This window comes from Podarcis gaigeae, assembly GCF_964106915.1.
Source record: "Podarcis gaigeae genome assembly, chromosome: 2".
Classification (NCBI taxonomy): domain Eukaryota; kingdom Metazoa; phylum Chordata; class Lepidosauria; order Squamata; family Lacertidae; genus Podarcis; species Podarcis gaigeae.
In genome coordinates, this window is record NC_139679.1 from 45561340 (window position 1) to 45583683 (window position 22344).

A 22344-nucleotide genomic window follows, 5' to 3' on the forward strand; every position below is an offset into this window, starting at 1 on the left:
AATCAACTGCCACTGTGCCAGCCTTTGTAGCAATCCTAAATGCAAAGTACAGTGGTACCTCGGTTTAAGAACAGTCCTGTTTATGAAGGATTCAGTTTACGAACTACGCAAAACTGGAAGTAGTGTCCTGGTTTGCGAACTTTACCTCTAAGAACGGAATCCAAACGGTAGAAGGGCACCGGCAGCGGGAGGCCCCATTAGGGAAAGCATGCCTCAGTTTAAGAACTGACTTCTGGAACGGATTAAGTTTGTAAATCAAGGTACCACGTTACTCTTGACCATCAATAATTTTCTTTCAGTTTTAACTGCTATCAGCTCACCAAGTAGGTCAAATCAACTAAGGACAATGACACCAAAATGTATCTTCTTCCAAGGCCCAATAGGGAACTGCAGTTGATTGGTCTACTAAACTTCGAAGAGAGGAAACTCCCATCTCAGAATCAATGGGAAGCCTGAACTACAGCTGGCCCATCACAAAGGTACTGCAAAGAACTACTAACAGCTACAGCTGGTCCTCCCAGAGGAAGGCTATTGCCTAACCGTAATAGTTGTTGCTACTAGAGGAATGAGGATACAGAAAAGATTTTATAACATTTTATTTGTAGTGTAAAGATTCTATAGACACATCCCACCCTCCCACATTGCATGTCAGGCTTCTGTCCAATAGAAAAATAAAGAGGCAGAGATACAAGATAGCTTTACAAAATGTATAATTTACAGCATTAAAACTATGAACTTTACTTTAAAAAAAAAAAGAATCAAAATTTGGAGAACATATTTTTAAAAGGATACTGCATCTTGCAATGTCTCTGAATATGATACTAACAGGGAGGGGAGAAAAAGAGTAGCACTTTAAAAAAAAACAAAACACCAGGCACTAAATATTGCCGTGAAGACAACACAGTTACAGATGTGCACACAAACTAGTTGGGCAGGACTGCAGGCTCTCTTCACCCCTAGGGTCTAAAGTCAATTTAGTGTTCATACGTTTTCATCAAATGGGGCTTTTTTGTACCAAGGCCCTGCCCCTTCTTAGAAGGGATTCTTAAGTCACTAAGAAAAGCTGTGCCATAATGTGCCTCAGGCAATGCAATCTGGCTCCTGAGGAACCAATGCTAGCTTTTTCAAGGAGTCAAAACTCCAAATGCAGGGCCACTATCAAAGCAGCCATCTCATCCTTATGCATTCATCACCACAAAAAATACCCAAGACTGAGGCCGATACCATAAGGGGCGATGTGAATGGCAGTAAAAATATTCCCTCCATACCCTCTGCAGATGACATCATTAGGTAAAGAACATTTTTAATTGGTGGGGAACAGGGCTATACAGAAACTATGTACAAAAGCAGAATTTTAAGAGGAAAGGTGGGTAAGGAACATGGTTGAAGGATACCTCTCCATCACCCAGGGTACTGCCATGCAACAGCTCCCAACTGCGGTGGAAGAGGGAACATGTAGGTCTGCAATGAATAGGGAAGATCCAGCTCCTTGCTGCTCAAGATTCCTCATTTTTTTAAAAACAAGCACTACAGTTGGGCATAGGAATAATCTTTAGTATCAGAGAATGAATTTCAACAATAAGGATAAAACGGGGGTTTCCAGAGGAAGTACCACTGCATAACAGGTATTCCGATTTCACTCCCCCCGGGAAGTGAGCATTCTCTAGAAGATCCACAGGACAGCTTTTCCAGATCAGGACAACTGAGGTTTGTCTGTACCAACGTATCGAAGCAGCAAGGGTTGAGCTCGGTTCAGGTGGCCCCGTCGAGTATTGGTGGCCAATCTTTGCTGGGCCAAGAAGGACTGGACTGGTGTAGAGGTGGATGACCGCTCCTCTGTAGCTCGCTGGTGCAGCGCCAGGCCCTGCAGTGGGAAAGAAAAGAAACATTTGGCTTGTGCCAGCAGACTCTTGGATGGAGATGGAGGGTCTTCACTGTTCTTCCTCCATAGGGCTCTAACCAGGACAGTATGTGTCAGAAGACACAAAGGTCTGAATTCAAGAAGGCCATGTTCTGTGATCCAGACATATACAGGATCATCAAAATGATCTACTGTAAAGAGCCCAACTTCAGACATTTTACTCAGCAGTGTTTAGCAGCTGCAAAAGGTGTCTGGTACCAAAATAGTTAGAAAAAGTAAGAGATTCTCAGGATGTAAAGCTCCACAGCAGTTATTCATACTGTTCTCCTGCAAAGCAATGTGCCAACCTTCCCTCACACCCCTGCATCAGTACATGCACCTCTCTTTATGCCTAGTCCAATTCAAACTCACCATGTTATACCAAGCAGTGATGATGAGTTTCTCTTCTTGTTCCTGCTGAGATTTTGTCTTCTCAAAATCCGACTAATGAGATGAAGCACAGAGAGGAAAAAGGAGGTAAGTGGTCATGCTGCTAAACCCCAAGGCTGTGTGTGTTGGGGGGGATTATGGAAAACCCCAAGCTTATGCTGCCTAGGCCAACCAAAACAGAGGGGAGATGAGAAGTGTACCTCTTCCTTTTATAGCTGTGCAGGTCCTCAGTCTACCAATTTGATCCCAAGTGAAAGCAAACAGAAAGAAACTACCTGAGCTGCTAACAGGGTGGTCGAAACAGGCAACGCATGGCAAACCACTCATCTGAAATAATTTATATTGACTTTGGGAAGATACGGAATTAATGCATTATACCCAGGACACCTGTAGCTTATGGGTAAGAGGGCTGCAGTGCGCACATCCTTGTTAATTTTGGAAACTTGTTATAATAAGTATTGCCCTGCTGGATCAGGCCAGTGGCCCACCAGATGCCCTTGGGAAGCTGTGAGCAGGACCAGAGCACAACGTCAGTGTCCCTTCCTGCAGCTTCCAGCAACTGGTATTCAGAAGCGCATTCCTTCTACAGTGGAAGTAATTCATAGCCATCATGGTTAGTAACCGCTGATAGCCTAGTCCTCATTTAAAGCCATCAATGTTTGGTGGCCATTACTGCCTCTCAATGGAGCAAATTCCATTGTTTAACTAGAGGGGCCTTTGGCCTAATCAGGCAGGCTCTTATGTAAAAAGCTGCAACCCTCATTCTCGGACGAGGAAGAGGAGCTCACCTCCAGGTGGTTGATTTTCTTATCCTTTTCCTGCAGCTGGTTTTTCAAAGCCTGGATCTCCAGTGGAACTCCATGAGGCTGTTGCTTGGGATCCAGTTTCTTGATGACCTGTGAAAGAATAAAGAGAGATCTTCCATAATCACTTAGCTTTGGGAGGCCAAGACCATTTAGCTACTAGAGAGGCCCTGAAGCAACATTGCTGACTGAATCACATTGACCGCAGAAAAGTGTGTATGATCTACAAAGCCATTTAGTGAGGCTTTGTCAAAGTATGCCAATGCAGTGGCAAAAGGCACTGGAAAGATTTGACTTACTGTGCAGGCTTTGTCCATATAACGCTTGTATCGTTCCTCCATGGCTCTCATATCTTCATCTTTCTTCTTCAAAGACTGCTGCAGTTCATCAATCTTCTTGGCAGCTGTTGAGAAAGGCGGGGACATCAATGCTGTCCGGACCCCGAAATGTGGACGGGGGACAGATGGAGTAGCAAGAATCTTCACTCAATGCTCTACAAGGTCTTCTGATTTCTGGGTAGCCCATCCCATCCCATTCTGGTACCCAGCAAAGACTGGGCTTAGTCGAGACTCCTAAAGCAATGGATCTGTCATCCACCCACTTACTGTTGCTGTCCACTTTTGGCTCCAATTCATCAAGGCATTCCTTCTTCTTCTGAAGCTCTGCATGGGCCTCATGCAATTTCTCTCTGACCAGGAAACAGAAAGAGAAACAGAAGCTAGGCATGCAGGTGTCTTGAAGAATAAGGACCAGAAACCTGAAGGGCGTGGAACCAAAGCCCTGCTGTGTATTGTGTGACAGCATCAATATGTTGCTAAGTAGCACAGCTGGACCCATAACAACCCCAGATATGCATTCATCAAATGCAACAAAGAAAACCAAGTGAGCTTTAGCCCTTTCCAACCCTGTCCCTCAAACTGAATTGAATCACTTACAGGTGCTCCTCCAGCTTCTTTTGTAGGAGAGAAGACTAAAAAAAGAGAGAAATGACTGCTTAGGATTTTTATTTTGTTTGCAGATCAATTAGCTAAGCTGCTGTTGTTATCATCTGACCACTAGAGTGAGTTGGTGCTATGTTCAGTATATTTTACACAGAATACTAAAACCTGTGTAGCTGTAGTGTACCCTGTACTCCTGAAGACCTCCTGCACTCAGGTTATGCATAAATTTGCTGGTTTTGAAGGATTCATTCTGGGGGCACTAGGAGTTCAAGGTTTCAGTTCAGATTTGTCTTCAGGAGCTAGGAAAGTTAAACTGGGATGCTGCTGACTCAGAAGCACTCTTAAAATGGAACAGAGAATCCCATTCAGTTCTGCAAACATGGTTGTCTATGCTGGCATGACAGGGGAGATAAAAATATCCAGTATACAGTAAGTGAACTGAACACAGCCAGTGGCTCAACTCTACGGTCAATCCTACTGTCAATTAACAAGGCTGCAGTCTAAAAAAACAAAAGGTCTTTCTATACTAGTTACTAATCCATTCATGCATTCAAACATCACACCCATCTTTTGCAGTAAAAGCCAAAGTCCCCTCCCTCCACCTGAGACCATTCAGGGTCTGTCACTCAAGTAGCATCAATAGATGTGTGCAATGCAAACGCATTTACTTTTCAAGATTTACTACAGCTTTTACTAGGTGTGCAAATGTTGGTTTACATTGCTCAATGTCACTTCAACAGCATTTCTCTTTCACTTCCAGCTTAAAGGCTCTCAACCATTAGGAAGTTTTTCCTCTACTTCCTTTTCAATTATCCCAGTAGGGAAGCAACCTCCCTTTGGAAAATACTGAACCATAATTGTTTACAGACTTACTAATATACAAGACTCAAAGGGCAGTATCATGAACAGTTACTGATTGTGTACGAGACAGCACATCTCCTAAGAGATGCTGGTACAGTTAACTACTTTGCACCAATTCAGAAACAAATCTAGACTGCTCCTACCTATTCAGATTATCAGAATGCCGTTTGGAACAGAAATTACCAATTCAAAACAGCACCTATGATTCCCAGCTTCCCTTATGCACTAAGAAAACTGAACTTGTGCTCCTCTAACTAAACCTTCAGAATACGCAGGCCCCTTAGCAGCTCTTGGCAGGTGAACCCAGAGCAGCCCCTTGTCTTTGACGCACCAAGAACGAAGCAAAGACAGAAGAGAAGCAACAATGAGTTTGCAGTGGAGTAGGTTAGATGGTGGAAGCAACACAGAATGTGAAAGTACTTACAATGGCCTGGGCAGGACAGCCAGCAAGTCAGAAGGGAGAAAGAGAGGGCTGTTAGCATAGTGAGATTAGGGAAGTGAGGAGGAAAAGAGGTCTGGGCAGAAGGTAATGGTGATCATTAGAACAGGCCACAGGAGAGGGGACACAAGGCTCTCAAACTGGGGCAAGACTACACTTACAGCCTGCGAGTTCTTGCCCTCCCTCCCCCAATAGGCAACAAGCCCATAAACCTGAGAAAAAAGGTTCTTAGCCAAATAGCACACCTTTCTCCAGCATAGCTACCATAAACTGCAATTTAGCAGCTCCTAAGACCCACAAGTGTAGCCTTATCGTGGAATTTGTATGTTCAAGGAATCTCTATCACCCACATTATAGCAATCCTGTCAAGCAGTAGTCAGTATCTGGGGATTAGCCCCACTTCTTTTTCATTGTTTCGAGCCCCAAGGTAATTTGGGAGGCTAAAAACTGCCTCTATACAGGCAGAGTTCCCCCACTTGGTACATAGAGAGCACACAATCCTAGACTAGATACTGCAACAAAGATCTCATGCAGCCCAGCACCTTTGTTTTGTCTTGGTTTTAAGTCTCCATTGCGAAACTGACAGGTGGGTTTATGCCACCAGTTCCCATTACTGCCACCCTGTAAGGAGGTCCGGATTCAGGCTGAGAGTAGAGACCACCAGCCCCTGTGAAAATCCACTTCAAAACCTCCCTGTGAGCCTGACTCTGACAAGGCCTCACACAACCCTCTTTTCTCAAGCAAACTCACATCTTCTGCTTTGCTTCCTTGCTCCTGGAGGGCCCGTTGCAGCTCCTCTACTTGCACCTTGAGCTCAGTGATCTGTTGCTGGCTCAGTCTGGATAGAGAGAAGGGCAAATCTAATTAAAACAGGCAAGAGAAACCCAGCTGCAAGCAGCAACAAAGCCCACAGGACTGTCAGTACAGATGGTGCCTAGAAAAAGGTACTGTAGTACACCTTCAAATGGCTCTGTTTATTTCTGAGCCAGGGCAATGAGAGGAGAAGGGAGCTTGCCCCTCACTAGTTAACAAAGATAAGCTAGGACAAAATTCTATTTTTAAAAATTGTTAGTTTAACATTCCTAGTAGATGATGCAAACAGTGTCTGAGCTCAAGGACACTCCCCAGTTGACCATGCAAACATGGTTTCACTTGATGGGCCAACAGTAAGAGTTTCCTCACTGGTTTTTAGAACAGGAGGTAGAATATTGCCTACCAGATAAGAGGAAGAACAGTGAATAAAAATAATCCAAATTACGGTAGAACTGCACATTTATTAGCTGGTCAAAGGTTAAGAGGGACTGGAGAAGGCAGGTTGGATCTCCTAAGACCAGTGGGGACAAACTGCAAACTTTCCAGCTTATTGGATACCTTTGCTGTGCCTCTAGCTGGTTCTTAGTACGGTTAGATTCCTCCAGCAGCCCCTGCAATTCAGTCTGCTGCAGCCGATAGGACAGCTCTTGTGCACATAACATCTTGTTCTCATGCTGCAGCCGCACAATGGTCTCCCTGGCCGCAACAAACACAGAATGTTACGATTATTAGCTGGGGCATTATCCAATGTTGTGGACCACCACCACTTCCCAGCCCAAACCCACCCACCCCCTGCTTCATGTGGGCCCATTCCTGACTCTTTCCCCCACTCCCAACCCTACAAGCTGTACTAAAAGGCTGAACAGCTCATAGAGAGTATCTGAAGAAGTGTGCATGCACACGAAAGCTCATACCAAGAACTAACTTAGTTGGTCTTTAAGGTGCTACTGGAAGGAATTTTGTTTTGTTTTGACTATGGCAGACCAACATGGCTACCTATTTGTAGCTCATAGAGAGGATGCAATCTCTAGAACTGGGGGCCAAAGCAGAGCAATGCATATTGGGATAGACAGTATTCATAGAGATTACCGTGCTGTATTATCTAGCATATACATTAGGAGGATTCACTTAGAGCCTGACCTTTTAAAGAATTCATCTCATGACTGTATAAAGCAGAAAACTGGGGTACAGGCTTAAGCAAACAAGCTGAAGTTGATCTTGGGATGACACCTGTTTCATCTACAATATCAGAAAAATAAATCCAGGATAGCACCCCACCACCACCACTTTCTCTTTATCACCAAAAGGACACCAGGGTAACATTGACTCCAACTTCTGGCTGATGGAAGTAATCAAGTATAATTATGAATAACAGCAAGTCCCCAATTTCAAATAGGCCCCATAGGCTTTTGCCTTTCTTCCTCCAAGACAGGATCCTCAAGGGGGCAAACTTTACTTGAGTTCTGCTGGCATGATCTCAGCTGCTAAGTTATCCACAGGAGAAGCAATTTCTTCTAGTATGGTATCTGCAGGGGGGGGGGGGGGAGAAACAGAAGGTACATTTATTTTTACTCTGGCTTTCTACGCAAAGGTGCAGGTGTTGTTGGAGGAGAGGAGCCGATCGGTCCCAAATACTACCTTGCTATAAAGCACAACCCTCTAAGATGGGATCACTCAAGCTTTTGGTGTCACTTGACCTAGCCAGGGCTGGACAACTCATCTACCCTGAGTTGGAGCAATAAAAGTGCAGTTATGGGTCCCAGAAGTATTAAGCAAAACATGGTCCACACTGGCATCTATCACATCAGGAGAAATGCATTTAAACAGGAGAAGAATGAAGGCTGAGAAAAGCCACACAAAGATGGGAGGTGAAACTGGTAACCTCACTTCAGGCAGCAGCCAACCATAATACAATTCCCCTACAAGCTGGTTCAGGCAACCGAATGACAGACCAAGCACACACACTGGCTGTAGGCAAAGCTCTTGGAGACAGGTGTGTGAGATCCTATCAGGCTTAGCCTAAAATTTAATTTATATAATTTCTTTACCACCCTTCATTAAAAGAGATCCTAGGGTGATTTACATATCAGAACAATTAAGATCCCAAATCACATAATAAACATTAATTAAAATAAAACAGTAAGAAAAGTTGTTCCGTATAGCTGCTCATAGAACTGTAGAGCTGGAAGGGACCACAAGGGTCATCTAGTTCAACCCCTGCAATGCAGGAATCTTTTGCCCAACGTAGGGCTCAAATTCATGACCCTGAGATTAAGAGTCTCGTGCTCTACCGACGTGAGCTATCCATCCAGCTTATAAAAACAGTCCAATCCATTAAAATCCTACCCTCTCAGCCCTCCTGTGGCTTCCAAGGAAGCTAACAGATAAGGGAATCCCCCTGTCCGTGCCTGTAGAAAGTTCTTAAAAATGAAAACGACAGCATTTAATTCATTTATTTTTACTGCACCCTTCCATCCCAAATGGAATCTTCAGGTGTAAATAATCATAGTAAAAAATATAAAATACATTTGCAAAAAACAGCCATAACAACCAAAAAGGAATCGCAAAAATAGAAGCACAATGCTCAATCAGCAACTAAATCAAATTAAAGGACATTTCAATAAAATAAATGTCCAAACAATATGCTCTTAAATCAACACCTAAATGCACAAAGAAGGGACTAGTTGGTTTTCCTGCAACAAAAAATTATGGGCACCAACACTGAGGTGGCCCTAGCCCCCCCCCCCCAGTTCATTTCAGATGGAACAAATCTCCTCTAGTGATTGCAGCAAGCAGGCAGCTCACTGTGGCTCTTCGGGTATTAACAAATGTTAAATGTAGTTGACTGCTAGTTCACTGTAACTCGAGTGCACTTGGCCCTGTCAACACAAAGACGTGTTCCTTTTCTCCTTAACTTCCAATCTTTGTTCTGAGGCAGACTTTATTGGATTTCACTGGGGTGGGGAAGACTTCTGATACTCACCTGCTTGGTTTAGGAATTTCTGCTGCACCTGAGCACATCGCAGTTCTTCATTGGCTTCCCGTAAGGCATCCCGCTCTTCAATCAGCCTCTAAGGAAAAAGGGTCAGGAATCACTCCAAGGAAAGGACCACTTAAGCTATGGTGGGCTGATGCCTTATTGTATACTACATTGTCCAAGTAACAGAAACTAGATGCTACTCCTGCCAGATTTCCCTATTCTTGCCACAAGACTAGGAGTAGAGAATCTCAGGCCAAATGCAGCCTTCAAGGCTCTCTGACATTTGGGACTCGCCCCACATGCTCTCCAGGCCTGCTCTGTGCCCTCCTTTACCAGGCTGGAATGAGCCATTGAACTGTGATAATGGATGGGTAGATAAGTGGTGCATTTGTGTGCATATATAAAAAATCTGTATGGACAAACCTATATCTATATACACCCACCCACCACCAAGCTTGAGCTTTTGCGCAGCCAGAATGTAGCCCTTTCAATGAAGAGAGAAGTCACATCCATTGCTTCACCCACTTCCCCCTTTGGCCCCTCCCACACTTGCATGCAACCTCCACAAGGCTGCCCATCAGAGGATGGGTCCTCAAGCTGAAAAAGCTGCCTCACTCCTGGACTAGGCCTTCACCTGCAAGCCAAAGGAAAGACTCATCATCATCTTGTGGTACAAGTTCTGCATTACCTCTTTTTCTTTTACCAGGGCCTCAAACTTCTCCTTGAGGTTCTTGAACTCAAACTGCCATTTCTCCGCCTTCAAAGCCTCATCTGCATGTTTGCTGTGGAGCTCTTGCACCTGGAAGAGGGAAGAGTAGGAGTAGGGGTTTGCTGTGCTTATGATCTTTGCCCTCCTCTCCTGCTGCAAAGCAATCAGCAATGTTGCTTTTCATTACAGGTTGTCTTGAATCTATGTTTAGTATTGACGTCCTCCCAAACACCAAGAGTACAAGACTGTTTGAGACAACAGTTCTGCCTGCACAGCCACAGCACAGCTACAGCTACCAGGTCAATCCTGGTCAAATGGGTTTTGCCTTTCTGGCTCCAATGGTGCTCCAATCTGTCTTTAGGATTCCTTCAGGACAGAGTATTATTGCAAGTGCATTCTGAAGGCTGCAGTCTGCTCAAATGCATTCTCTATTAACATCAACTCACCTGTCTCTTATGTGCCTCCAGCTGCACACGGACAGCATTCGCACGCCGAAGCTCCTCCTCCAGCTCACAAGTGCGCTGCATGTAGACGGTGTTTCTTTCCTCAAGCAGCCGGACCTGCCGCCGCAGGTCACCCAGGTCTTCCAGCTTCTTCTTGTAGGAATCCACCATAGCCTCCAGCCGTCCCACCTTGTCTGAGGAGTGACTGCAGAACAGAAGGATATAGATATAAGTATAGGTATCTTTTGCAACTTTTAATGTCAGGTAACTCTGACTTTATTCGATAAAAAGTGGAGGGACAGAAAGTAACTCTACTAGCTATAGAAAACTACTGTGTAAACAGGAATTGCTGCAGCAAGGTCAAAGGGTGCCAAAAACTGAAACAATAATGGATAAACAACAAGTATCCCATGCATTTTAAGGCAAACATTCTAAGTTGGATCGTTGCAAACAAGTTACTGTATAGTTAAATGGCAACTGTCCTTTGCTGGTTTGAACACAACAAACAAATAGTAAAGCATTCGATTCCCCACTTCTCCTTCCAGCCACTGGGATGTGACAGAAGAGGACGCATGAAAGCCCAAGGCTTGCTGATGGTCTTTTATATCACGTGAAGTTATGGGTCAGTGCATCTATTCTAGATCTGAAACACTATGTCTATATTTCTGCGTGAAACACTCCAAAAATTTACAGGTTACAACCAAACTTGAGTTTGCTTTAATGTATAGCAAAAAAAAGAAATCTGTGTGAAGTTACCTAACAGCATGCTTTGTACAAAACTCACAAACACAGGAAAAGGAAGACTGGTAATAGTGAGAGGCTGCAATGAATGCTGTTCCAGCACAGAAACCCATCCCCCTAGAACTACTAACATTCTCAATTAAACCAAATTCTTTACACACAAGCTGCCCCACTTCCACCAAATTCCAGATAGTAGAGATTTTGATTATTCAGCAGAACTAATTGGATTCCAAGTAAGAAGCCACATTCCACATATTCACTCAAAACTCCTGGACTAATTTGCTTCTGCTTTTCCGGAACTTCAAGCATTGGAAGAGAGACAGCATTCATCAGGGCTCCAGTGTATAGGCATGAGCCACCCACAAACCCTCTGGTGGGACTGTGAACTCTTCTCCATAGCTGCATTCAACCATCTGCGGCTGTTTGGGAATCTGTTACTCTGCCTTTTCAGTGGCAAAGATCACTGTGTTAAACTTAAGGATGTGTGCAAAAAGGACTGTCTACCTAAGAGTGTCCAAATATGCAGAGAAGCAGACCTCTGTTAGTCAGCAGCTGCAGTGGGAGGTTTCCCTATACGGCAACACAGCACACCTGAGACCCAAGATTCACAAATGTGGAGTTTTGACACACAGCAGGCCCAGGCTGGACCATGGGCTGCTTCACAAGCCGTAACACATAACCAAAAAAATAAAAGGGTATATTCACAGTTCTTGCAGCCGAGGCATCGAGGCACACTCACCGCAGCACATCCATCTCGTCTTTCAGTGCTTGGGCTTCCTCAGCCAGGCTGGTCAGCTCCTCATTGCGGTGTTGAAGCTCCAGCACTTCCTTTTCCAGATCTTCACAGCGCGCTCGGAAGTCATCTCTGCTGCTTTCCAGCCTGGCCAAAATACATCTAGTTAGCTAGACTTTTCTTCTAATTATTCTCAGGACTCCACTGCCTTTGGGCACATTGTCCTGAGGGCAATATAACCTCCCCATCCCAGTATCTGCCTTACCGGAAGTTCTCCTCTTGCAGCTGCTCTATCTGGGTTTGAAGCAGAAGCAACTTCTTGCCAGTGAGCCCAGCAGCATCGGACTCAAGCGAGCTTTTCTGTTCCCGGAGACTCTTGTTCTCTAGCGACAAAGTATTCTTTTCTTCCACCAGGATGGAGATCTGAGAAAGGAAGACTAGTTTCTAGGAGGTGGCCAAGTAATGGAGCTCTAAGTCCAGCTAAGAACTTTGCGGATTCTACCAGGTCCTTCGTAAGCCCAACCAGCCTGTGACATTCAACCTCATTCTACTAGGGCCCTAGAAAAAGGGGAGAGCGGAAGCATAGCTCCTTAAGTCTTGGCTGTTCACTTCTTTCCCTTGGCTTTAAGAAGGCTGATGAGAATCCTGCTCTCCCACTCTCTATCAAATTGCTACATGTAGCCACAAGCAATCGGTTCCTTTTGCTGCTCTAGCAGACTTGTCCCCAGATTTTGCAAAACTATGGAACCATACAGTGGGTAACAGAGTAGGCTTAACAGACATTTGCATGCATGTGCAAAATAATGTCTACAGCTGGCCTCCTGCCCCAACACGCACAGCAGCCATTGAAATTAGCCTCATCAGGACTCCTCTTGCACCAGCTCATTTGGCGGGAAGGAATTTTTTATCATCCACGCAGGTACTACTAAAGCATGTGTGAGCTACTGAAAGGAACTGCTAGCAAGCAAGTTTACTTCCTCTCTCTGCAAATTTGGCAGACTTTTTGCCAAGGATCCATGCTCCCTGAATGGAAGCGAAAACTTCATTACAGGCACCTACCGACCTGCTGCAGGGATCCAGAATTGCTACGAAGATTAAATGCTTTCAGATGAAGAGGCCACAAAAACCCCCTCAGCCTGTATATACATCCCCTAAACCTAAGTGATTCCAGAATCTTCATATGCAGTTTAGAACCTAGAATGCGGAAATGTGGATTTGTAGCTGTATTAGTACAGAGTCTGAAAGCACTTTTAACTCAGGCCAGGCCCAACCCTGCTTCTGTACTGGGTGCAAGCAACTCCTCCAACACTCTCAAGCAGTTGTTAACTTGTCAACATGGCACATGCTCATGCAAGGAGGTTAGGCTGGCTCCACCAGGCATGGGGCTCCACTGCTGGGTGAGCAGGTCTGTTATCATAGGCAAGAGCATGGGAAGAGGGAAGACACTCACCTTCTTGAAGGGGGCTGCATCTCCAGGGGCACTTTAGCACCTTGGAGGAGTAAAGGGTTTGTTTTTGTAAAGGGAGCGAGATCAGCCTATCCTTTCTCAGGTCCCCCACAACCCACCCTTCCTGAAATATCCAAAATCTCCACAGCTGCACTGTCTGCTCTTTAAATTTAGCCCCTCTGGCGGAGATCAGTCTAGGCCATATGGCTTTAACAGGTAAAAAGAGGCATACAGCCCAGGACCACTGAATCCAAGGTCAGCCCCAGAACTACCAAGCTGGTCTTGTTCTTTGTCCACAGCAATCTCAAAAACAATGAGGGAAAGAACAGCTGTGCATTAGGAGGAGGGACACGGACTCGAATACCACACCACACTGCAGCCAAGCCCAGCTGTCTCCATGCAGCCCAGCAAGCTCACACCATCCACAAAGAACTGCACTTCCCACCCCACCCCGGAAACTGGACTGCATGAGGGAGGAAAGGAAGGCAGGCCCTCACCTTGCCTTCATATAAGGAAAGATAGAATATCCAAATGCCCAGAATAGGCCCGGTCCCCAAACACCACCAGCTCAGTGCACATAGAGCTGTGCAATATGGAGAGGCAGGCAGGGAGGGAAGGGGAGAGAAAGGATGGTAATCAAGATAGAAGTTCAGAAAATAGCATGTCAGGACTCCTGCAAAATTCCAGCACAGAATATATACCAGGGGTGGGGAACCTGTGGCCCTCCAGATGTTATTCGGAATCTCTCTTCAGCCCCAGCCAGCATGGCTAATGCTCCTCAGAGGTGACAGACAATGCAGTCAACCAAACATTACGAGACAACAGGTTCCCTACCCCTGATATATACTTCCCCATAACTTCTGAGGAAGGGCAGAACCCACTGGAGACCTGATGGTGCTCAGTATTTTCCCACTGTTCCTATGAACAGTCTCCTGGCTTCCACCATCTGATGCACATTCTTTTAAGTCCACAGCAAACAGAGCTGGTTTCCACCTCCAATATTCTTGACTCCCAAGAGGCACTCACCTGCTGCTCTAGGTCATGGCAGCGCTGGCGCATGTCATCCGTCTCCTCTAGGTCATCACTGAGGAAGTAATACTTCCTAGACTACAAGGGAAAACCGGAAAGGTACAAGCAGTCAGTCAGTCAGTCAGTCAGTCAGTCGATAAAAGTCTATATACTACCACAGACACTGAGCAAGGCAAGCCCCTCATAGCAGCCCAAGCCTAGCCTTCTTCCTTCACATTACCACATCTGGCCCCACAAAAAAGGGGACCTCTTTCTCCATTCCTGCTCAGCCTACATTGAATTTGCATCATTAGGGGTTATGCCGCCCACCCACTCTTAATATATATCACAAGTACCTGGCTGTCAAAGTTCCCATAAGTCTCCGAGCTCAGCGTGTCCGATGAATCTTTGTTTAAGAGCTGCAAAAGACAAGGAGGTTTGGTAACTGGTCACATAGAGGTGACTCACAGAACTTTCTAAGCCCTGTATTCCAGGAAGCAGGCATAGGTTAACTAGAACATCTTTCGGAACTTTCATCTAATGAGCACCAGGCCTGGCAGCAGGGAGTGGGCAGGACTTGGCGGGGGGCAGGGGCAGGGACTAGCACGAAAGTAGCATCATTACCTGGGAAGAGACAAGATCTGTTGAGAATGAGGGGCACTTCCTGACCAGGGAGATCATTAGCAACACAAAGCAAGCATCCAATTCCGGAGCCTAATGGCTTCACACAAGGCTGCAGGACACAGCTGCACTCACCTCCTGTATTGCTGTCATAACAACATGCTGCACAGACTCCTCCAGGGTCATGATCTGCTGGATGTGATCTGCAAACAGATGAGGCTGGGCACTCAAGTTACTCTCCAACTAGTTCCTTCCTCCTCTGGCCAGATTCCCTCCCCTGCCCCAAATTATGCAGCAATGAGGGTAGGTACAGCCTCCAGGAGTGGAGCCCAAATTTTGATGAAGTATTTTTGTGGGTGTGGCAGAATGTCAGATCTCTGTCTGTCTGTCTCTCACTGCACCCTCCTTCTGTCTCAAACTGATTTAAGAGGCTGATATCCCAACTAGTATCAGGGGTGAAGAAAACCGATAGGAGAAAACCCAAGGAGAAAGATTGGAAGCTCCAGCTTAAGGAGATTGTGAAGTTCTATGAATGAGGCAAGAGCCACCTGAATGGAGAGGACTAATGAAGGGAAACTAAGTCCCTGTAAGCAGGACAGCAATGCCACAACAAATAGGGCACCTGCTTCCTAGTCCCCACCCACCCACGACAGCCATTGCAGAGTCATCCTCATGGCACAGATGCCCATAAAGCTCCACTGTGACATCCCCCCATTGTAATTGTCAGTTGCATACATATACCTTGCTTCCTGTCACAGCTGATGGCGCAGCCCAGCACCAGCTGCAGTAGCTTGCCCAGCTCAGCTGTGTCAGACACTTCTCCAACCAGAGCTACATCAGGCAGCAGCTGCTCCGGGACTTGGTGGCCCAGGACCTGAGAAGACAGCAGCGGATATAGCTTCTGACAGCCAGCAGACCTTTCACTGTTGTTGCTGCCACCTACCTATTCCACCCATCTCACTGCGTCTGTGACAGCAATTGGCCTGGGAGAGGACAGGTTACTTTTCAGTATCTTTATCTTAGGTTTGAAATCTGCCACTTGTCCAGCACTAGTCTGTGGCAAGCCTCCAAGTGACCAAACAATGGAGCTTTTGAAACTGCAACAGCCTCTGTCAGTGGGCAATAAGTGACTTACACAGGCATGTGAGGAAAGGTGAATAATTTTTTTTAAAAAATTATGGCCTAGAAACTTGGGTGGACTTGTTAGCAAGACTGCCTGTGCTAAGGAGCATTTACTACTACTACTACACTTCAATCCCATTCTTTCTCCAAACAGCTCAGGGTAGCATATATAGTTTCCCCACTGTTTTATCCCTGTGAGTGTATAGATTAGGCTAAGAGGTAGACCCAAAGTCACCACCCAGGAAGGTTGGAGTTAATCAGGGATTTGAAACAAAATCTCCCCAGTCTAAGTCTCACTTGCCACTCCACTCCACTGGCTATCAACTGTGTCTTGGGAGTTCTGTACACAGAGAAAGGCACATCCATAGAAAACCAATAACATTTACCCAGCCTTTCTAGAGCAGAGCTATTTCTATTTCTATTATTACTTATTATAATTATTCAATTTATTACCCACCCTTCACCAGCAGGTCCCTGGGCAGACTACAACAATCTAAAATTCAGTATTAAAACCAGCTAAAACTAATTACCATCAAAGGGATAGGTGGGTCCTGGAAAAAAAGAATGTTAGACTGGAACCATGAGCTCTGTCTTTCAGTGATGGCTTCAATACAGCCAGGCTGAGTGATTGTCAGAGTTTTGTCCCTTAGCATTCACCTGCTTCTCTACTGCCTAAGCAGAGACCCTTAACTTTCATCGGAGGCTTGGGCCATGCCCTGAAATACATCACCACCATGCCAGCAAAGCCAAACCAGAAAAGGTACTCACATCCTGGGAGTATTCAACCACACTCTGCAGGACCTTCTTCAAGTTGCTCACCTGGAGGCAAGATGGGAGGATGAATGAAGATAAATGTGCAGGTTTGTCAGAGTTCTGAGACCTGTCATTCCCACTGTATTTCCCCTTTCCAAAGGCCATACAGCCAACGAGCAAGACTCTGCTATTTCCCATGCTGGTATGGAAAGGGGAAAAAAAGCTGGTTGTGCTCAGTCATCTTCAGAACTACTCTGATGGGAAAGAAGAGTCCAGGGTTGATGCAGTACAGGCATCCAATTGGGGTGAAGAGCCTTTCCTACCAAATCCCACCCTCATCTTCAAATCACAAAGCTGGCTGATCAACCTAAGCCAGCCAATAAACCCTGAAAATTGAACAACTCTGCTTCCAAGGTATTGCTAAGTCAGAGTCTCATGACTTCTGGAGTTCATTTATTGGCAGTATTTGGGACTGCTAAGCATCTAGGTCTTAGAGACCACCACTCAGCCCATTCTCACTTCATACCTTCAGCCTCCAGTTGTCACCGGCATCATCTTTAATCCTCAGGAGCCAGGTTTCATTGAACCAAGATGGGTCTCTGGAAATGAAAACCATAAAGCTGTTGCCTTTGGTTCCGGGGTGGAAAGCAAACTCTGAGCAACTTTGTGATCTTGCACATAAGCTTTGCGAAACAGATTCCATTGTGGCTTTTCACCAGTCTAGAGTCAAGCTCTGCTGTCTTCTGTCTCACAAACAGCTACATTCACATTGTCCCAATGTGACAAAGAAGGCAACCACAGGAGCTTTCCCGCTGCTAAGCTGTTGTCTGTGCTTCTCTAGTATCAAACTGTCAAATTAACTCATTAGGGAGGGAATTCTGATTTCTGGCAGCACAAACTTAAATGGTCAACTTGCTAACCAGGGACAGAGATCAAAGAGAGATTTGTGAAGGAGTGAGGGGAGAATTTTGCCATGCTGATCATGATAACTCTTGTGAACACTCATTAAGATAACCACCACGACACTCACATTTTGTGCAGCACCTGGGCAATCGTGACCCCGCTGGCCAAATCCTGTTCTTTGGCACATGGAGATGGAACATGAAACGTCTGCAGCTGGAGGAAACAAATCAAATCAGCACGTGAACACTTTAGGTGCAAAAAATAGTGAATTCTTGGATCTGGGAACAGAGGAAGCCCATTCTGAACCAGTCTACAGAGGGACACAACCTGAAATCTGTCAGGGCTGCTGGTGACAGTGTTACTATCAAAGAAGAAAAATACACTTTTTCTGGATAATTCATCTAATGGGAATATCTCCATAAGAATGAAAACTGTGGAGTTACAAAGACTCTTGGCTGAAGGTGGCAACCCTATGTAGGTTTAGGTGCACTTAGGCTCCATGATTAGACACCGAGATCTTTAAAACCAAACTTGAAAATCTATGCCAATAGATAAGTCTGCTGCTGCAAGACAACAGTGCCTGCCACACACATGCACCCCCCACGCAATGAGCTCGGCACGAGTACTCCCACATGCCTACAAGGCACTGATATACACAATGAATCACTAAGCAGAGGCAGCCCAGCTGTCACGCTCACAGTCAGGGCATCCTTGAGCATAATGAAATAGAAGTCTTCCAAGCTACCTCCTGCCTCGAGAGCAGCTACAGGATTTACACCCAGGAGATTTAGGAGTGGCCTTGGTCCTCTCCTCCAACATGCACACAGTCATCCCTGCTTGTTTTCCCATGATTTTAACCTTGCTTCCTCAATTGCAACTAACAGGCTGAAACAACACATTAAGGTTTTCATATTAACCAAAAAGATTACCAAAACAAGTAAGCTTTCCGTCTTTAAATTATCTAGTCCAATTTGGGGTTTTCTACAGGGTCAGATATTTCTCTTACCTACCTCACTATTAAACAACACTCTGCTTTTGATTGTTAATGTGCCCTGTTTGGAAGATTGTGGCTACACTACATCCAGTTAATGCTACAAACACCTCACCTTCCACTGTATTTTGGGTACCTCCCCCTTAAAATTTCATTTGGTTGATGTCCTAATTCTTATGGTTCTCAACTGAAACAGCTACCAGTAAGTGGCAATACCTTAAATTGGATTAGGTCCTATTTGTGTCAAATTATCAGCCTCTCAAGTTACACTGAACTCTCAGTCCTGCAGAAATCAGATCCCATAGCTCTCTTATTCACTGGAATCAACATGTTTAGACCAAATTTACATTTTAGGAAACCATGTGTGGCTACCTTCTCCAAATTGTTTACCCCTCTTAATAGAAGTCCCATCAACTACCTGCATGACGTAAAGTACTGATGTTTTTCCTGAGATACTGCAACCCATATAAACACAAGTACCAGGCCTCCTTTAGTGTCAGTGACTGATATTGGACCTCAGCATGCCTAAGAGTAGAAGGGGCTCTCCTGCTGGGGGCAGCCTTTACAGGTCTTGTCATGTGAAAGCATCCTAAAGTGGTCCATCTTAGAGCGCTGGCTAATAACATTACAGCACATGGGCATCCACCATCCCATCAGATCTCGCTTGGGTACTATTTCCAGCCTTCTCACACAAGGCTGACAGATGCCTGATTCTTACTGGAGAAATCAGTATTCCATTCTGAATCTGGCAGAAATACCAGCCATCTTGCATTAGTAAATTATTTCCTAAATATCGAGGTCCCATAAACAAAAGACCCTTCCTTGTTAGCTGAGAACCCCCAACAGCATCTGTGGACTCAGACACGGGGGTACTGAGGAAAAACAGTGCTAGGGCTACTCAATTGAGCGTAAACAAAGACTCCTGTGTTTTTAATACTTATGCAGGAGAGACAAGCTTGACAGGTTCAGCTCCTCCTCTCTTACTGTTGCAGTGCTATGAAAGTCTGATCATAACAAAATCCTTCCTTGTATGACAGCTGTTGCATATAGAATCTAGAAACAACTCCTCCAGTATTTTCTGCCCTGGGCAGAGATAGAAGCATCCGGCATCTTTGGCATGGTGGGTTAGGGAGAAGGTGATTAGCACTGGAAGGACAAAGTCTTCTCATTACAGCTATTAGTGATAAACAGGACATAGGGCAATCTAACCAGGAAGCTGTTAGAAGCCAGAGCAGCAGCCACTCTTAATAAGCCAAGCAGTCATTCTTTAAGTCAGGCAGAGGTATGTGCTGCTCTAGTTGTTCAGACACTAGTTTTTCCAGTAAAAACTAAAAATCATTTAAATCTAAAATATGGCAATAATGAAGTACTGTACACAAATATATTGACAAATATAATACTTCAAAGAACCCTTCGGTTGGCTCTAATTGCAAAAGAAAAAGTTTTCTATAAATATTTTCATTGAGCAAGTTGGTGAAGCGTCTGAGTCAAAATCCACTTATTCTTCACCATCTGAATGCAAAAAACAAAAAGTCTTGTGGTACTTTAAAGTAGGAGGATGGTATTCAATTAAATAATTGTGAGAGGGGAATGACTTCCACTTGTGCAAAAATGATTTCCCTCCTCTGCCCCCCTGCACCTCTCCCACGCTATCCCCAGATCTGCTCTAGAGAGTTGAGGGAACCCCCACAACAGATTTAGGGAGTACATTGGGGAGGGGGGAAGTATCGTTGCACAGACAGAAGTTGTTCTTCTCACACATAGAGGTATTTAAGAGTGCTCTGAATACAACCCTAACAAATTTACTATGGCATAAGCTTTTGTGGACTACTACATCAGATGCCTGAATTGTTAACCCAAGTTAGCAGATACACACGGTGTGGGGGGGGGGGGGGGTGAGTGAAGGAGAAAGTCAGCAGTGAGGTAAGCAGCAGGGGTAGAAAGAAATGCAATGCAAAGGGTACAGACTGTGGCAAATATATTAATGCTTAAAGTTGTCACAGTAACAATTCACAAAGTATGGTTGATTATCATAAAAGCATCCTGACATTCGTAAGCTACTTCAACACACGCAATAGGACAAAACCCTGTTACCTTGATTTGGCTCACAGGTGACACAACTGAACTTAACAATTCAGCAGTTTTCACATTGTAGACTTTATTACACATGTGGCCCAAAAGCATATACATTTGTCAGACCCCTGAATCTTCTACTCAAAACACTGAATCAAATTAATGGACAAATAGCAGCTTCCACAAGGGTTCTCTCAAGAATAAGCGAATCAACGCAAATAAATGCTTTTCCTTATTTCAGGACTGGGATGAAATGGTCCAGTTTGGAACTGGGTCCCAGTTGACCAGCATATAAATATATTTCTAATAATCCAGTCTCTGGCTCTCTCATATATTTAACCTCACCAATTAGACTGGTCTGAACTATAGATTGAGCAAGTGTTACCTTCTTTCTTTTTTTAACATTCCAAGTTGTTTTAAGTTTGTTCCTCTGATGAACTACAAACCTCTATGTCTTGTTCTACACATTTTTAAGCAGGCTGAACTAGATTCTCAACCTCACTCTCATTATGTTACTCCTTGGGGAGTTTGGCAAGATGGGAATTAATCAGATACTGTACCCTTCATTGTTCAGCATTTGGTGCTGGGCACAGAAGGTGGGGAGGAAAGATTCTTCCAAAGGAAGGACAGAGAAACAGAATCTCAAGGAACAGCAGCCAACAGTTGGAAGCCCTAATCATTCCAGTTTTGGACACGAAAGAAAAAACTAGTTTAAGGGAGCGGGTGGAGGGAACGGAGAAAATCCACAGCGCCAGGGGGCAAAGAGCGCAAATGCAGAGTCACTGTGTGTCGAGTGGAGCCTACAAAAATAGCCCGAGGCTTTAAGGCAGACTTGCGGCACCGGGAGGTTTTTAAGAGGATTTGGGAGTTGAGGAGCGGAGTTGAGAGGTAGCCGGGAGGCCTCAAGACTTTCCTGAAAGGAACTCCAGGGGCTGAGCAACCGGTGCTGCTAAGTTCAGGCCTCCGCCGCGGACTTTAACCGACGTCCCTCCCGCCCGTGTTCACCAAACCAGGTGGTTATTACAGGTGTCCATGCACACGATGCATTCATACACCCCCCACACGCACCCTCTGTCGGTGCATAATGCTTATGGGTGGAACAGCGGGTGTAAAGCACGTCCGTGAGAATGTAGAAACATGAGCGGCAATCCCGGGTTAAACTAACCCGGAATAATAAAAAAAGAAACAGGGGCGCGTGTGGCCTTGTAGGCCATTCTTCCCCTTCCCCAAGGAAGGGTTATCCCAGGCGGCTGGGCGAGGAAGCCGGGCGGGAAGGCACCTGTTGAAGACAGTGGGGGGGGGGGGCGGCAGTGGCAGCGGGGCTAACTCGGGGAGGGCGCCCTATGGAGATGGTGGCGGGAATCAGCCGAGCGGCGGCGGCGGGCAACCCCCCGCGCTCCAGCTCCCGGGCTTACCCAAGTGAGAAGCGCCCCGCAGCGCCCGGCCGGGCCCGTCTCGCTCATGGCTCCGGCGCTGGAAGCCGCGGTACTCCGAGCGCCACGCCCCCTGCTGGCCTAGAGCGGCCCATTGCGCAGCCCGCGCGTGACGTCAGCCGCCCGCGCCCCGCCGTCGGCAGCTGGGGCGGAACCGGAGAGGCTCAGCCCCGCCCGCGAGGCACCGAGACGCTCTAGGACGAGCGAGGGGGCGTCAGGCGAGCGCTTATGACTGTATAT

At 45.7% G+C, this 22344-nt stretch overlaps 1 protein-coding gene across 1 annotated transcript; it reads right to left on the reverse strand.

Annotated features, from left to right (window-relative positions):
• Positions 1-581: 581 nt before the first annotated feature.
• On the reverse strand, positions 582-22300 carry HOOK2 (hook microtubule tethering protein 2). The gene is made up of 22 exons (XM_083718413.1): positions 22087-22300; positions 17735-17820; positions 17231-17303; positions 16720-16770; positions 15571-15703; positions 14965-15032; positions 14565-14627; positions 14227-14307; positions 12019-12176; positions 11760-11900; positions 10283-10484; positions 9816-9926; positions 9131-9218; positions 7604-7673; positions 6706-6843; positions 6085-6172; positions 4029-4063; positions 3699-3781; positions 3393-3496; positions 3079-3186; positions 2273-2344; positions 582-1864 (listed from the first exon to the last, which is right to left on the reverse strand). The coding sequence occupies exons 1-22, from the start codon at positions 22132-22134 to the stop codon at positions 1694-1696; spliced, it is 2172 nt and encodes a 723-aa protein (XP_083574539.1). The 5' UTR covers positions 22135-22300; the 3' UTR covers positions 582-1693.
• Positions 22301-22344: the final 44 nt, after the last annotated feature.

What these genes read in the sequence shown, in the direction of transcription:
- HOOK2 (XM_083718413.1), bottom strand. Translation starts at nt 22,134, where the DNA reads ATGAGCGAGACGGGCCCGGCCGGGCGCTGCGGGGCGCTTCTCACTTGG. An exon ending in GCCCAGGTGCTGCACAAAAT is followed by an intron (nt 17,304 to 17,734) that starts GTGAGTGTCGTG and finishes TTTCATTTCCAG; the next exon opens with AGACCCATCTTGGTTCAATG. An exon ending in AAGGAAGCAAAGCAGAAGAT is followed by an intron (nt 4,064 to 6,084) that starts GTGAGTTTGCTT and finishes CTCTTTTTTTAG; the next exon opens with TCTTCTCTCCTACAAAAGAA.